The sequence below is a fragment of the Bison bison genome, unplaced genomic scaffold (assembly GCF_000754665.1).
Source record: "Bison bison bison isolate TAMUID 2011002044 unplaced genomic scaffold, Bison_UMD1.0 scf7180017856539, whole genome shotgun sequence".
NCBI lineage: Eukaryota > Metazoa > Chordata > Mammalia > Artiodactyla > Bovidae > Bison > Bison bison.
Window position 1 is genome coordinate 36,315 of NW_011487112.1, and position 14,903 is coordinate 51,217.

A 14,903-nucleotide genomic window follows, 5' to 3' on the forward strand; every position below is an offset into this window, starting at 1 on the left:
GGACTCCCTTGCACGCTCCGGCGAGGCTGAAGGAGGTCTTCAAGCCGAAGACCCCCGGCTTGAAGCCCAGCCGGGGAGGTCTGGTTGTCCGGGTCCAGTGCCCCCGTTCGGGCCTGCCTCGGGTGGCGCCGGCCCAGAGGCGAGCGGGCCCCGGGCGGAGGGTCTTGGGCTGCGGTCGTGGTGGCCTCTGCCGGCCTCGCGGTCTCTCCCTGACTCGTTGGCCTCTGCTGGCCTCGCGACCTCGCCCTAACCAGCCCTCTCTGCCTAGCCGGTGCTGCAGCGGCCCGCACGGTGGGGGCTTCCCTGGGGGGCTGGGGGAACCCGGGCTCCGACACCCGCCGCGCTTCTGTCTCCTGCTCCTTGCTGTGACCTCTGACAGCCCTGGCCGCGGAAGGAGGAAGCGACGTGCCTTCAGCCTGCCTGGCCCCCCCAGGAAGCGGAGATGGAGGCTCCCAAGAAGGAAGGTACGTCCTTGTCTCCGCAGCCCTGTCGGTCCGGGGGTCTCAGGGAACACGCAGGTCGATTTAATGCTCCTGAGAAAACTTGCTCGTTTGTTTATTCAGTACTCACCCCGTTCTCTGCGCCCCGGTAAACTCTCTGTCTTCCCCGAGTTTTTTCATTGCTCTAACTTCTTTCTTTTTCGGGTTTTCTACATTCTCTTTACCCCCCAAGTTGTGACTTCCCGCGGAGCAGGGATTCTTTCTGTTCTATATACTTCATTGTCCCCAGGGCCTGACATACTCCATAGGCACTCAGGTCTGTGGAACTGATGTTGCCTCTTGGCTGGTTGCTGAGACTTGTCCAGGATCGTTGCCAGGATCGTTGCCAGCACGTCGGACCAGTCGACCTGGCCTGTAGCCTTGCTGTCGTGTTCTGTTCCTGTCTGCTGTGAGTGTGGAAGTGAGAGCACAGCCTTACAAAAGGAGTTACGGGCCCTGCCCTCTTTTTCTGCTGAAGCGCGGGGACATCCTTTATATCCTTTGTCTTCACGACACGTGTGCGAGTCAGGGAGACTGGGTACCCCAGTTTCTCCTTAACACCCCCGTTCTGCAGAAACAGCCCCAAGACTGCTAGTCATCAGCGCTGCTTCCTCGATTCTAGAACAGGGTTTGCTGCTGCAGCCTGACCTCCACCCTGGCGAAAACGCCCTCCTTTTCCAGTCCCTTCCACATGCAGCTGAATCCCTGTTGCTGCTTCCTGAGGACTTCTCCTGCCTGTCACCCATCCTTTGTATCTTTATATCTTTTCTTGTCTGTTCTTCATGCTCATGATGTACAAATAGGTCCCGTTGTCTGACTTGCCCTCATGTGCTCCACGCCCTCTCCGCTGCTGTGTGCCTTATTCAGAGCCAGACTTCAGAGCAAGAACTTTTCCACTTGTTTTGCTGTTCTTTTCCACAACCTTCAACCCCTCCGAACCTTCTCTGCCCTCTCACTTCACCCAGACTGCCTTTGTCCGCCAGTGAGCACATCCGTGTTGTGAAATCTACGGTCGTTTTTTTCTGTCCTTTCAGTGACTTTTGACCTTTTCTCCTACAGGAAACTTGGCTAGCTTGGCTTCTTGCTTTTCCTTCTGCCCACTCTGGCCAGTATATCTCCATCTGTTTGCAGACTTCTCATTCTGCCCTACCTTCTGAAGCCGAGTTGCCCAGGACCTGGTCTGGGGTCTCTTTGAACTCCCCCTCCCCTCCAACAGGTTCTCAGACAGTCTTTTAAATCCTTCCACCTTCTGGTGGTGCCCACGTTTTGTCTGGGCACAGCCTCTCCTCTGAGCTCTGGGCTTGTGCATCCACCTGGCTGGCTGGCGTCTTCACGTGAATGTCTCCCACCTCTTACTCAGCGGGTCCCACCTCCCACCCCATTCTTGGCTGGTTCTTTGTCTTTGTGAAAAGCAGAAAGAAAGTTAGTCACTCAGTCCTGTCCAACTGTTTGTGACCCCATGGACTATATCCCACCAGGCTCCTCTGTCCATGGAATTCTCCAGGCAAGAATTCTGGAGTGGGTTGCCATTTCCTTCTCTATTGTCTCTGTAATAGAAGTCAAGTGTCTGTCCATTCACCTAGCTGAGAAGGTTGTGAAGCATTTGTTCAGTCATCAATTACTGTCGTTTCCACGGTATATTTTGAATCCGTCTGCCTCTTTCCAGCTCCACCCTGATGCCACCACCTTGGTCTCAGCCATATTAACTTGCCTCCACCTACCATGTATATTATGCACTTTAGCCGATGTGTACGCTGAAATTTCAGTAGATACCGCCTGCTTCTTTTATAGCACATCCACCAGGGTAGCCTTTTAAAAACAGAAGTTAGAGCACAATACTCTTCTGCTTAAAACCCTTCGATAGCTCCCGTTGCACTCTGAATAAACTAAAAGCTTGCCATGGCTTGGACGCCACCCAGGATCTGACCTGACCTGTGTCTCCACCGCCTCCAGCCACTGGCCTCAGAGGCGCCCCACTTCCCGGCGGCCCCTCCCCACGCCGCCTTCCACGGTGTGTGCCCGCTGGACAGTGCGCCCCTGAGGACTGCCTAGCGGAGGACGCAGCCCACGTCTGCAGAGTGGATGGAGGGGCAGCTAGCCCAGGTCACCCTGAGCCACCGGCGGAGCCTGGCGTGGAAGGCTTTTCCCCTGACTCCCGGTCCAGAATTCCTTTTCCCACAGCAGACGTTTGGAATTTTCTGGTAGTGACCCATGAAATTGACTTCCTAGGTTTTAGACACATTAAAAAGTGAGAAGTCCATCTCCTCCTCCTTTATGCCCCTCCGCTGTCCAGTTACCACCTCCAGAGGCCACTGATCTCCTCGGCCTCCTGGGCAGTCCAGACCTGACTTGTGCACGTGCGAGGCAGTACCTGTCAGTCCAGCCCCCTCTTCTATAGCATGTAGAACCCTGGGTGCCATCTTGGGTTTTGCCTCTCATTTATCTCCATGAGCTCTGTGTGTCAATATAGGAAGTGTTACTGTTCTTCTCTGAGCCCAAGTCGTGTTCCATTCCGCTGTGGGGATGTGCTGTACGCTTATCTGCCACCCGGGAGCTTTGGCTTTGTGGCTGGTATCTTGCTGTTGCAAGTGCTGCTGCAGCAAACCAGGTGGGGTGCTCGGCAGCAGTGGGCCTCCCGTCAGGGTGTTGCGCTTCTTTCTCGGTAGGCACTGTCGGGCTGCCCTCCGTAGAGCTGTAGTAGCTTAGAGATCAAACTTTTAGATTTTTAACAGTCTTATAAATGAAAACTGGAGTCCTGGGCGTCTCTGAGTTTTTCATGGCTCTTGCTTTTGAGTGCGACTGAGCTTCCGGTCATGTGTTTCAGAACGTCTCCTTTTGCCCCCTGTGCCTCGCTCTGCTCGTGTCCTTTGCCTGCTCTTCCCGCGTGTCCAGCGCTCGCCTGCGGTCTGTGGGAGCGCTCGCCAGCAGCCCTCGCGATGGGACCGCGCGTGTTCTCTTCCCTGTCTGTTGCTCCTGCCAACTCTGCTCGCGGTGGTTTTTGTCATGCAGAGACGTTAAATCTTTAATATGTTGGACTATCAACCTGTTGTTTTATGGCTTCCAGCTTGGTGTCAGAGTTAAACCTCCGCACTCCAGGCTATACAGGGATTTCCCCGTGGTTTCTTGTTCCTTTTGGGTTTAGTTTTTTCCAGTTAAGTCTTGGACCTTTTTGGGATCTGTCCTGGTATGGTCTATGAGCTATGGATCAAACTTCAGATGTGTGTATTTCTCCCTCTCAAAGGATTATCTAGTTTATCTCAATACCATTCATTGAATAATGCATTTTCCCCTTTTATTTGATATGTTACTTTTATGATATGCTGAACTTTCTTTATATCCATCTTGCATAGTTCTTGTTAATTCACAGGTGTTTTGCATTTTTTGGTTATAGCAAATGAGGTCTTCTCTTCCATTATACCTTCTCTTCTTTTTAGATATGAAAGCTGTTGATTTGTCGTGTAATAATTTTGTCTTCAGACATTTGCTTTTATTCTTTCACAATTTATAATAGTTTTCAGTTGATTTTCTTGATACTTCTTGTATGTAATCATAGCATCTGTCCGTTGCGGCAGTTTTAACCTCCACATTCTTTGCTTTTGTTCACCTGTTGGTCAGTGTTGCTTAGTGTTGGTTAAGGCAGATTTTTAACCACTGGGCTACCAGGGAATCCCCGGTTCGTTGCTTTTTGAGAAATATTTGCTAAGTGTCCAGACCCTGAGGTGGAGCTTGGGAGAGGACTAGCCGTTCACTGTTTGGAGGCGCGTCCAGGCCGGGTGGGGCCGCACAAGGGCCAGAGACACGTCCTTACAGGATGGTGATGCTGAGGCAGACATCAGGGCCGGGGCCGTGGGAGCCCCAGGAAGCCCTAAGGGAGGCGGGCATGGAGCGGGATGTGGAGCTGGGGCAAAGAGTGGTGGCCCCAGCCAAGGGGTGCGCTCTCCCAGAGGCTCATGGGCCGTCAGGGCTGGCGAAGGCCCTGTGTACGCAGGATGTCAGCGGCGCTTTATCTGGCCATTTGGGATGGGGTCCAGGGAGAGGCGATGGTCCTCAGGTGTGCATGGGGCCCCTACTGTGCCTGTGAGGGGCACTGAATTTGCTTTTGAAAGAGGACTAGCTGTAGTCTGTAACTGGGGAGTTGGGGAGCTGAGGCAGGGGGTCTTTTGAAAATGTTCTTTACCAGAAAATGACTGACTGAGTCTTGCAAAGCTAATCGAATGACTCGATGAATGCATTTTAGATCGTGTCTTAAATATAAGAACTTAAAAACAAGGACTTGGGCTTTGATGGCAGCTTAGCGAACACAGAATGGCTGATGCTATTTTTTTTTTTAAAGGAAAAATTAAGATAATCTAGAGCCCCTTGAGAAAATGTGATTATTAAAATACTGCTGTCACACTGTAGAAGTGAAATTTGAAAAGAGTTTTGATCGCTGGTGGAGGCTGGTGATGTTTGCTCGTCATCAGCCCACCCCTAAGGTAACGGCCGACTTTTTCCTCCCCAGACATTCTTCTGTTGGCTGATGAAAAGTTTGACTTCGACCTTTCGTTGTCTTCTTCAAGGTAAAAAAATGAGTTTTCTCCCCTTGCCTTGGTGTAACCACGTTCAGTCAAGTCTTTTGCGTGATGCCAGTGTTAATAATCCTTTTCTTTTAAAATAGTGCCAATGAAGATGATGAAGTCTTTTTTGGACCTGTTGGCCATAAAGAAAGATGTATTGCTGCCAGCTTAGAATTAAATAATCAGATTCCCGAAGAACCTCCTTTGCCAGCTTCTGAAAGACACTTCATCTGGAGTCCGCTCACGGGGGAAAAGTTTGTGGAAGTTTATAAAGAAGCTCACTTACTGGCCTTCCAGATACAAAGCAACGGCAGAACCACGGTGGCCCAGGCGGCCCAGGCTGCCCAGCCCGAAGACCCTGGGAGCCAGGGAGGGGAAGGATTCATTCAGGAGCCTAAACTCAAAATAAACCTCTTCGATAGAGAAAACGAAGTGAAGAAAAGCCCCAAGTCACTTAAGCGGGAGACATACTGCCTGTCGGACGACCTCTGGAGGGCACCCCTGCTCCGGGGCACTCAGCCCGCCTCCAGCGCAGCCCCGCTGGCCGCTCCTGCCCAGACCGGCTGCCCCGAGACCTCGGGTCCGCCGCCCACCTCGTGCCCTTCTCTGCCAGCAGAGCCCAGTGCTGCTCAGCCTCCGAACCAGGCCGGGGCTCAGAAGAAGGTCGCCAGCAAGTTGCTGCCGCCCCGAACCTCGTCCCTTCGAGCAAAGAGCCTTCACTCGGCCGTGGAGAAGGTAGCCCCTCCAGCGCCCCCAGCACTTCTGTTCGGGGACCAGACGCGGCCTTGCTTCCGAGCCCTCTGGGTTTATGCCCCGGAACAGACCACTGTGGGGGAAGCCTGGGGATGTCTTGCTTGGAGGGAGGGCTCAGAGATGCTGGCATGGGAAGTTCAGAAGGAGCTGTGTCCGTGGCGTGGGGAGCCAGGCAGGGGTGGCACAGGCAGGGCTGGGTCCCTATCGTGGTGACTCAAGGACACCTCCTCCTCCATTCCGTTTGAGGTCTTCCCTTTCGTTTTGTTACAGCACTGGACATTTCCCCTCACCAACCCGCCCCCCTCCCCGCTCCCAGTAGGGATTTTAGGTGTGTTAACAAGCAGCTTCTTTGCCAAATCCCCTTCTGGATGGCCACGAGTCTCCCTCTGAACCATGACTGTGTTTAGATTGCCTTCCTCCCAGACATGAGTGGAGGTGCTGCTCTGGGATGTGGGGGACACGTGTGTCTTTGGGGTGCTGTTAGCCAAGCTGGGAGTCCTAGCGGTCTGTGGGTAGCAGGGTAGGGGTCAGACTGCGGCTGCCACCTGGGTTTGTCTCCTCTGATTCTGAGCTCAGGGCAGGGCGGTAGCACAGGGGAGGCGAGGGAGAGCCGGGAGCCTGCCCTGCGCCGTCCCCAGCTCCGCGGCCCTGGCCACCAGCTTCAGCACTCCCAGCTAGTTAGAGAGGAGCGTTGCTTCGCGGGGCTGTCAGCAGGGTTAGGTCCGTGCAAAACACCCAGCACAGGCAAAGAAGATCCCTGCACAGCTCCTGAGCCCACAACTGCTTGCCAGCAGAGCCCAGAACTGAACCAGGCTGGACGCAGTTCTGCACGGAGACCCTGCGAGGGGCCGTGTGGCCTCTGCTTCCCCAGGGCTGAAGCTGTCCTTTAGTCTTGCAAATGCCTCTTCCTGGAGATCATTTGGATGTAAATTTCTGAAGTGACTTTTCCAGAATGAAAGCATCGTGGGTCCAGGTGCAACACCGGACTTGGGCCCGGATTTGTGTGGTCACACATAGGCTCAGGGCCGGGGTTGTGGTGTAATTTCACCTGTTCTCTGCTTAGTCCTCAGTCGTGTCCAGCTCTTTGCAACCCCATGGACTGCAGATCGCCAGGCTCCTCTGTCCACGGGGATGCTCCAGGCAAGAATACTAGAGTGGGTGGCCATGCCCTCCTCCAAGGGATCTTCCCAACCAGGGGATCGGACCCAGGTCTCCTGCATTGCAGGCGGATTCTTTACCGTCTGAGCCACCAGGGAAGCCCATGACTATTCTGGATCCTTTAATTTTCTGGGTCGTAAGAAGCACTCTTGCCAGAGAGCTGAGTTTTGGTCAATGAGGGGTTAGCTGGACCATGGAGCTGTTTGAGCTCACACAGGGACCCCCATCACTTCCCATGTTGTTTCTATGGAAACTGACTCACTTACACACCGCCACCTGTGAGGATCGCCTGTGGACAAGGCTAGGCCTCTTGATGGCGCCGCCTAGAAGTGTCTTTTCAGGACACCTGCCAGGATGACTGTGGTGGTGGTGGTGTCGCTCAGCCGTGTCCAACTCTTTGCAACCCCATGGACTGTGGCCCGCCAGGCTCCTCTGTCCATGGGATTCTCCAAGCAAGAATACTGGAGTGGGTTGCCATTTCCTTCTCCGGGGGATCTTCCTGACCGAGGAATCAAACCAAGGTCTCCTGCATTGCAGGCAGATGATTTACCATCTGAGCTACGAGGAAAGCCCAGGATGGCTGTAGTGAGAATTAAAAAACTAAGTGTTGATGAGGACGTGGAGAAACTGCGTCCCTGTGCATTGCCCATAGGGCTGTGCAGTGGTGCAGCCTCTGTGGAAAAACAGTTGGGCAGTTCCTGGAAAAGTTAAACTCAGAATTATCACATGATCCAGCAATTCCACATGTTCTACTTGAGCGTATTCCCAAGACAATTGAAAACATATGTCCACACAGAAACCCGTGTAGCAGTGTTGAAAGCAGCTTCATTCATAATATCCAAAAAGTAGGAACAATCGAGATGCCCACCAGCTGATGACTGGTCCATGCAGTGGGATACTTTTGGCCCGTGAAGAAATGCTGGTAAACATGGGTGACCCTGGGAACACGGTCAGAGGAAGAAGCCAGACACAGAAGGTCCCATGTTGTACGGTCTCATTCACAGGAAGTGACCGTAGCAGGCGAGTCGTGTCTTGCTCTGGAGACAGTGGGTCCATGGTCACCCTGCTGGGAGGTGCAAGGAGTGCTGACGGCCAGGAGTTGCTTTTCGGGGCAACAAAAATGTTGTCCAGTGACGCTGTGACCGTATGCTAAAGCCACTCAAGTGCACGCTTTAAAATGCTGGACCTTAGCTTAGGTGAAGCATATCTCAATGTAAAAAATGATGTAAAGGAGAAAGAAGGTTACTGCTTTATGAGCTGCTTTTGCTTCTTCTGAACTCTTCTTAGTATGGGGGGTTATTTATGGAAGCATGAATTACTTCCACGAATGCCCTTGTACCTAAAAGTGAGGAATGTATTCTTTGTTGGGCTCTGCTTGCTGAAGAAAAATGGCTTTCAGTCCTAGATGAAGATTCATTGCAGCCGAGCAGCTCCTCTGGTAGAGGGCATGACCATTTAATGAACGATTCCTTTCTGGACGGCATTTTAAAATTTGTGTAACCAGATCCCATTTCCTCATTATCACCCTTAAATAAGAATCCTGATTGAGGACTAGCCTAGAGGAGTTCTCTCCTATTAATAGTCTGTCTTGGTATTATTTTACCCTGTTTTTAATGAGGAAGCAGGCTCCGTCATCATTTTTTTCTGTGGTAATTTGGCGGAGGAAGTGAACCGCTATGTTCTTTTCTCTCCCGTTGATGAATTGAGGACTGCATGTTGGGAAGATGGATGGTGCATGCCCTCTAATTGAAGCCTTTATGTGTCTCTACGTTGTGAAAGACTAGACAGTTCTCACATTTCGATTTACAATTTTTCAGCCTGTGAGACAGAAACCAGCTAGTCCTCCCAGGATGAAAATCCAAAATGAAAAGGACACCCACAGCAGCGTGCCCCCGGACAAGCTCAGCACCACCCGGGCCGTCGCCAGCGTGCCAGCCAGTGGAAGCCACTTGGTCCCAGGCAAGCGGTCGCTCCCTGTTCCAAACAAGGTGGGTTGGCCGGGGCTGGGGCAGGGGTGGGGCTTGGCCTGTGAGTGCAGGGAGTAAGAGGCAGCTTTGAGGATGTGGGATGTGGGATGCGTCTGGACCAAAATCAATGTTTAGGAGGTTGAAGATAGGATCTAGGAGGGGCGGTGTGCTGAAATGCAGGGCACACAGGACTGGCACGTGGCAGGGCCTGGCCACTGCCCCCGGGGAGCCGTGAGCACCGCGGAACGTCGGCCCCCCCCTGAGCTGACATCGGGGTGTCTGATGGCAGAGATGCCCCTGCTTCCCTCACGGGGTTGGTGCGCCGAGGAGATGGGCTGTTGGTGCTTTGAAAACTACAGCTCCTCCCAGGCGTGGGGGCGACCGTCCTCGTCTTTGCTGTTTGTTTTCCAGCGCTGAGCTCTGTGTGCTTGTGAAAGTGCCACGTCCCTGGTGGTACTTGCTAAGCTTGCCCACACTGGGCCCTGCAGCTCTCGACTCCTCAGGCTGGAGTCCAGGCCCCACGCCTGCGGTCAGCAGGCTCCCGGCGCTCCTCACACAGGCAGCCTGGCGGCCATGCCAGGAAACACTGCTCAGCCTTTCTCTGATTCGAGATGATAACTTGTAAGCTGTTGAAAACCCCGACTTTTGCAGAAATAAGTCTTGGGTAGGTAATGCAGTCTCTGTTTTAGTCCGGGCCGAAGAAAACCATGCTAAAACCACCTGGGTGTGCTGGCGGCCTGGCAGGAAGGTCCTCGTCGGGTTCTGTCTCAGGCCTGAGCTCCACGGCACGTGCTTCCCCTGCGACTGGCGGAGGTAAGGCCAGCCCTGAGCGCCTTGTTCCTGCCAGACTCTTCACAGAACCACTCAGCTCGGCTGCAGGTTCTGGAAGGCTGGCTCTGGTCTGGGGTAGGGAGACTGTTGAAGCCTCCATCCTCAAGGTGCCTCCCCTCCTCCGAGGAGAGGCACGGTCAGGCAGGCGGTCTTAGTTTCTGCTGAGTTAAGCTGTCACAGGTGGCTCTGTAGGTAAAGAACCCGCCTGCCAATGCAGGAGATGCAAGAGACTTGGGTTTGATCCCTCGATTGGGAAGATCCCCTGGAGAAGGAAATGGCAACCCACTCCAGTATTCTTGCCTGGGAAATCCCATGGACAGCGGAGCCTGGCGGGCTATGTCCTTGAGGTCGCTGAGTCAGACATGACTGAGCACAAGCTGTCACAAGGTGGGCACGCCCTGCTGGTGCCAAGGACCCGGCATGACGCTGAGGCCAGCCTCAGCCACGTGATCAAATGTAGGATTTTAAAGTGGGGCTGTTCCAGATAGTGTAGGCGTAGGAGCCGTAACTCCTGGGTGTTTGTTTAAATCTGCTCAAACCTGTTTCAACTCAGGCGACTTTGCTGTCTTTCCAAGCCGAGGGTGCCATCTGCTGGTAAAGGGGAGAAACCCTAGGAGGCTGTGGGAAGGCACGCGGCCTCCTGCCCTCAAGGACTAAAACCTTCTTTGAAACAGATTTGCTGGGTAGGCTCTAAGCCGGGCAGCACGGCCTGCGTTTTGTACACAGACGTGAGAAGTCTCTCCTCTGGAGCGAGGCTGGTCCGATCTGGGGCCCCGACCGCCTGGGTGGTTAGGAGAACTGAAGCTGCGTCTGTACCTTTACAAACTAGGGGGCGGCCCCGCCCTCGCAGTGTCCCTGCAGGCCTGAGGACCACACGGTGCCCTGGCCCCGTGTGTGGCACGGTGCGTGTTCAGGGAAACGAAGTTTTGTTACACTAGGCTCCGTGATACTGGCTGTGTTGCTTCAGGCATCAGCACCAGTTCTGTCTATGATTTCTGAGCCTACCTCTGGGAAAGGTCGAGACAGGCTGCGGGGGGCCTTCTGGTGTGTGTTCCTCAGTTTTCCGTGGCAAAATCCCCAGGGTCAGATCTGATGGGGATCTGACCGTCAGTGCGGCGGGAAGAGCACCATGAGCCTGCACTCTGTGTGACATGGGCTGCGGTTTAGTCCTCCTAAGTTTCTCTTTAAGAGCCTTTCCCCAGGTTGGCCTGTGTTGGCTATTTTGGCAACTGAGTATTTTCAGCTAGCTCGTTTAAATAGTGCTGGTGACTGACAGGACCCAGCCTCCCTGTGGCTGAAAGGAACTGACCAGTAAGGAGCATCTGCTCTCCATGTCTCCCTGCCCGCACCCCTGATTGGCCAGGTGGGGCATCTGACCAGACTGTCCGTCTTCACCTGCTCAGCTGGGATAGAGTTCTGCTGTCGACATAGTGAGGACAAGAGAGCGTGAGTTTACGCATCCTGATGCATCTTGGCAACCGTGTCTAGAATCAGCACCTCGGATCATACTCAGCTAAGCCACAAGCAACCCGGGTCGTCTTGTGTCTGAGGATGTTGTCTGGTGGACATGCAGAATATTGTTCCTGTGTCGTATTTTTTAATATGGAAATCACCATGATAGAAATAAGTTGTTTTCTTTTCCACATTCTGAGGTAGATATGCTAAAGATAGCATATCTTGTGTGTGTATGTTAAATAACTTCATCATTTAAACACAGCATCGGGGTGAGTGACAACCAGATTTCCTGTCTCCTCTTCCAGCTAAGCCCAGTGAGCGTCCAGGCATCTCTGCGGACAGTGCCCGGTCAAGCTCCAGCCAGACGGGCAGAGCGGGGCTCGCCCTGCCACGGCCGTCCTTGAAGGCGGGCCCCGGGGGCGTGGCCTGCAGGCAAAGCCAGAGGCCAGAGGCTGCGGAGTGGACGGCGGAGCGGCCCAGGGGGCCCCCCAGAGCATCTCTCCCCCAGCCCCAGACCCCGGAACAGGGAGGCCCTGGGCCGAGCTCTCATTGTGGTTTGTCACAGTCTTCTCAGTGGGATAAGACCAGGGGTACAAGGAGGCGCGATTCCTGTCTAAACTCCAAGACAAAGGCTGTGGCTACCCCTACGAATCAATTTAAAATTCCCAGATTTTCTACTGGTAAGTCATAGATAAACTTTAACGTGTTTTTAAAATAGTGAACAAATTATATTTATAAAGTTCAAATAATTATCAGTTTTGGTGATGGTGTTTGCTTTCATTTCTTATAAAGCATTTTATATGTCTTTTAATTTTTGTAGGTTTGGATAAGTTAGTGAATTTCTTAAATTACTCTCCTCTTTGTAAACATATCATTGTTCGATGGCTACTCTTAGACTTTCTGTTGTTATTTTCAGGGTTTTTGTTACTAACGTATTTTTGTGTGGCTTTCTTTGTGTTTATCCTGCTTGGGCGTTCTTGAGCTCCTTTGTTCTGTGCGTTGATATTTTTAACTGGGTCTGGGGAAAATGTAGCCATTGTTTCTTCAAACATGTTTCCTTGCCCCCCTGGCCCTGGGACTCCAGTCTCTGTGTCAGAGGCCTTCTCGTGCTGTCCCCTTGGTCACTCGAGCTCCGTCCCCCTCCTTCCTCTGTGCACCTGTCCCCTCGGTCACTCGCGCTCCGTCCCCCTCCTTCCTCTGTGCTCCTGTCCCCTCGGTCACTCGCGCTCCGCCCCCCTCCTTCCTCTGCTTCTGTCTGGCTCGTTTCTCTGGCCTGTCTCCATGCACACGTGTTTGTTTTTTCCACCGTGTGTCTAATCTGCTCTTAAGTCCATCCAGCTAGATTTTCATTTCTGACCTTACAGTTTCCCCTTTTATTGTCCTCGTGGTGCTTATGTTTTCCTGTGAATTCTTGAACATATCTATAATGGTGTGTTCTAATTCCATCCTCTGTATCATTTGGGGCCTGTTTCTATTGGCTAATTTTTTTCCTGGTGATGGTCACATTTTCCTGCTTCTTCACATGTCTAACGATTTTTTATTGTCTGCTAGACATCATAAATTTTCTGCATATCTGGACTTGAAGGAGTTGAACCTTGCTTTGACAGGCAGTTAGGTTTCAGTAGAACTTGATTCGTTCAAGGCTTCCTTTAGAGCTTTGATGGTGGGGGTCTCGGCCTTTACTCTCGGGACAGCTCAGCCCTGACACCTGCGGCCCTTCCGAGCCCTCCTGCCTGTGCCGTGTGTCCCCTCCGGCCAGTTGCTGGGCGTGCCTCCCAGCCCTGTGACGAGGCAGCGTTCCTGGCGCTTGTTCTCGACCCACGTGGCGCTGCTGCTCACTGCACAGCCAGGACTCGGGGTCCCTCTTGGGCTCCCGGAGCTCCTTCCCTCTCTAGTCCTCTCTTCTCTAACTCCCTCGTGTCTAGTACACTGCCGCTCCCAATTCCAGCCCCTTTGGGCTCTCCCCATCTGCCGCAGCGTCCTGCCGGGGCCACTGGGCAGAAAGCCCACATGGTGCCTGGCAGGTGCAGCGTCTGGTCAAGGTGAGTTCATCTGAGGAACATGGTCACGCAGGAGGCTGCACGGCACTGATGAAAGCCCAGGGTGGTTCTGGCCTCCCCTCTCAAGTACGTGCTGTCTAGCGGCTTCAGGACGTCGAAGTTGTCAGCTTTGCTGACCAATTCAGGTGGCTGTTGGCACTGGAAAACCTCACTGGAGTTCTTGCTCATGTAAGAATGAGCCACTCTGGGGCTTCCCTGGTCCAGTGGTTGACTCTGCGTTTCCACAGAAGGTGGTGTGGGTTTAATCCCTACTCGGGGAGCTGTCACGTGCCCTGCGCCCTCCACCCTGAAAAGGAATGAGCCGGCTGTTGAGTGTTGTCCGTTGCTCGGCAGTCTAATAGGTACAAGGGACATCATGGTAAGATAGCTCCTACTGATGGAACTTACATTTTTCTAGTAAGAGATAAGAAATGCAGTCAGATAAGTACACTGTCAGATCATAAGTTTCAGTTCGTCACTCAGTCATGTCCGACTTTTCGCGACCCCATGGACTGCAGCACGCCAGGCCTCCCTGTCCATCACCAACTCCCTGAGTCTACTCAAACTCACGTCCATTGAGTCGGTGATGCCATCCAACCATCCCGTCCTCTGTCGTCCCCTTCTCCTCCTGCCTTCAATCTTTCCCAGCATCAGGATCTTTTCAAATGAGTCAGCTCTTTGCATCAGGTGGCTAAAGAATTGGAGTTTTAGCTTCAACATCAGTCTTTCCAATGAACTGATCTCCTTTAGGATGGACTGGTTGGATCTCCTTGCAGTCCAAGGGACTCTCAAAGAGTTTTCTCCAACACCACAGTTCAAAATAATCAATTCTTCGGCGCTCAGCTTTCTTCACAGTCCAACTCTCACATCCATACATGACCACTGGAAAAACCATAGCCTTAACTAGACGGACCTTTGTTGGCAAAGTAATGTCTCTGCTTTTGAATATGCTATCTAGGTTGGTCATAAATTTCCTTCCAAGAAGCAAGCGTCTTAATTTCATGGCTGTAGTCACCATCTGCAGTGATTTTCAAGCCCCCAAAAATAAAGTCAGCCACTGTTTCCACTGTTTCCCCATCTATTTTCCATGAAGTGATGGGACCAGATGCCATGGTTTTAGTTTTCTGAATGTTGAGTTTTAATCCAACTTTTTCACTCTCCTCTTTCACTTTCATCAAGAGGCTCTTTAGTTCTTCACTTTCTGCCATAAGGGTGGTGTCATCTGCATATCTGAGGTTATTGATATTTCTCCTGGCAATCTTGATTCCAGCTTGTGCTTAATGGCATGAATAACGGAAGTTGGAGGACAGTTTAACCAGACAGGTTCCCTCAGCTTGCTGGTCAGCACAGCTCCTTTAGGAGGTGGCATGAACCGTGTGCAGGGAAGTTTCATCACAGGACGCCCAATAAGAAAGCAGCAAAAGGCGGGAGCAGTTCTCAGACCTGGAGGTGGGGTGGGCGGGCGCTGCAGGGCAATGGGCTGTGTGCTGTTCTTAGACGCTCGCTGCCAAAACAGAAACCCTGGGGGCCGGGCAGGCGTGTGGGCTGGGGTGGGGAGCCCGCGGGAAGTCGCAGGATGTGTAACGTAGAGCCAGAAGGCGAGCCCCTCGGGAAGCAGGTTAGAGGCGGGGGGGCTTTTTCAACTTGTCTGTTTTGGGGCAGGGA

At 52.8% G+C, this 14,903-nt stretch overlaps 1 protein-coding gene across 3 annotated transcripts in view; it reads left to right on the plus strand.

Annotated features, from left to right (window-relative positions):
* GTSE1 (G-2 and S-phase expressed 1) overlaps positions 1-14,903 on the plus strand; it is a 22,087-nt gene that overhangs the window by 200 nt on the left and 6,984 nt on the right. For 2 of the 3 annotated variants that reach the window (XR_827024.1, XM_010859532.1), the window contains exons 2-7: positions 269-464; positions 4,981-5,038; positions 5,137-5,770; positions 8,764-8,934; positions 9,603-9,726; positions 11,505-11,879. Coding sequence is in view for 2 of the 3 variants with exons in the window: in XM_010859532.1 (XP_010857834.1) it covers positions 443-464; positions 4,981-5,038; positions 5,137-5,770; positions 8,764-8,934; positions 9,603-9,726; positions 11,505-11,879 (1,384 nt within the window). In the remaining variant the exon portion in view is untranslated. The remainder of the gene's footprint in view (positions 1-268; positions 465-4,980; positions 5,039-5,136; positions 5,771-8,763; positions 8,935-9,602; positions 9,727-11,504; positions 11,880-14,903) is intronic. The other variant, XM_010859540.1, reaches the window with a different exon arrangement.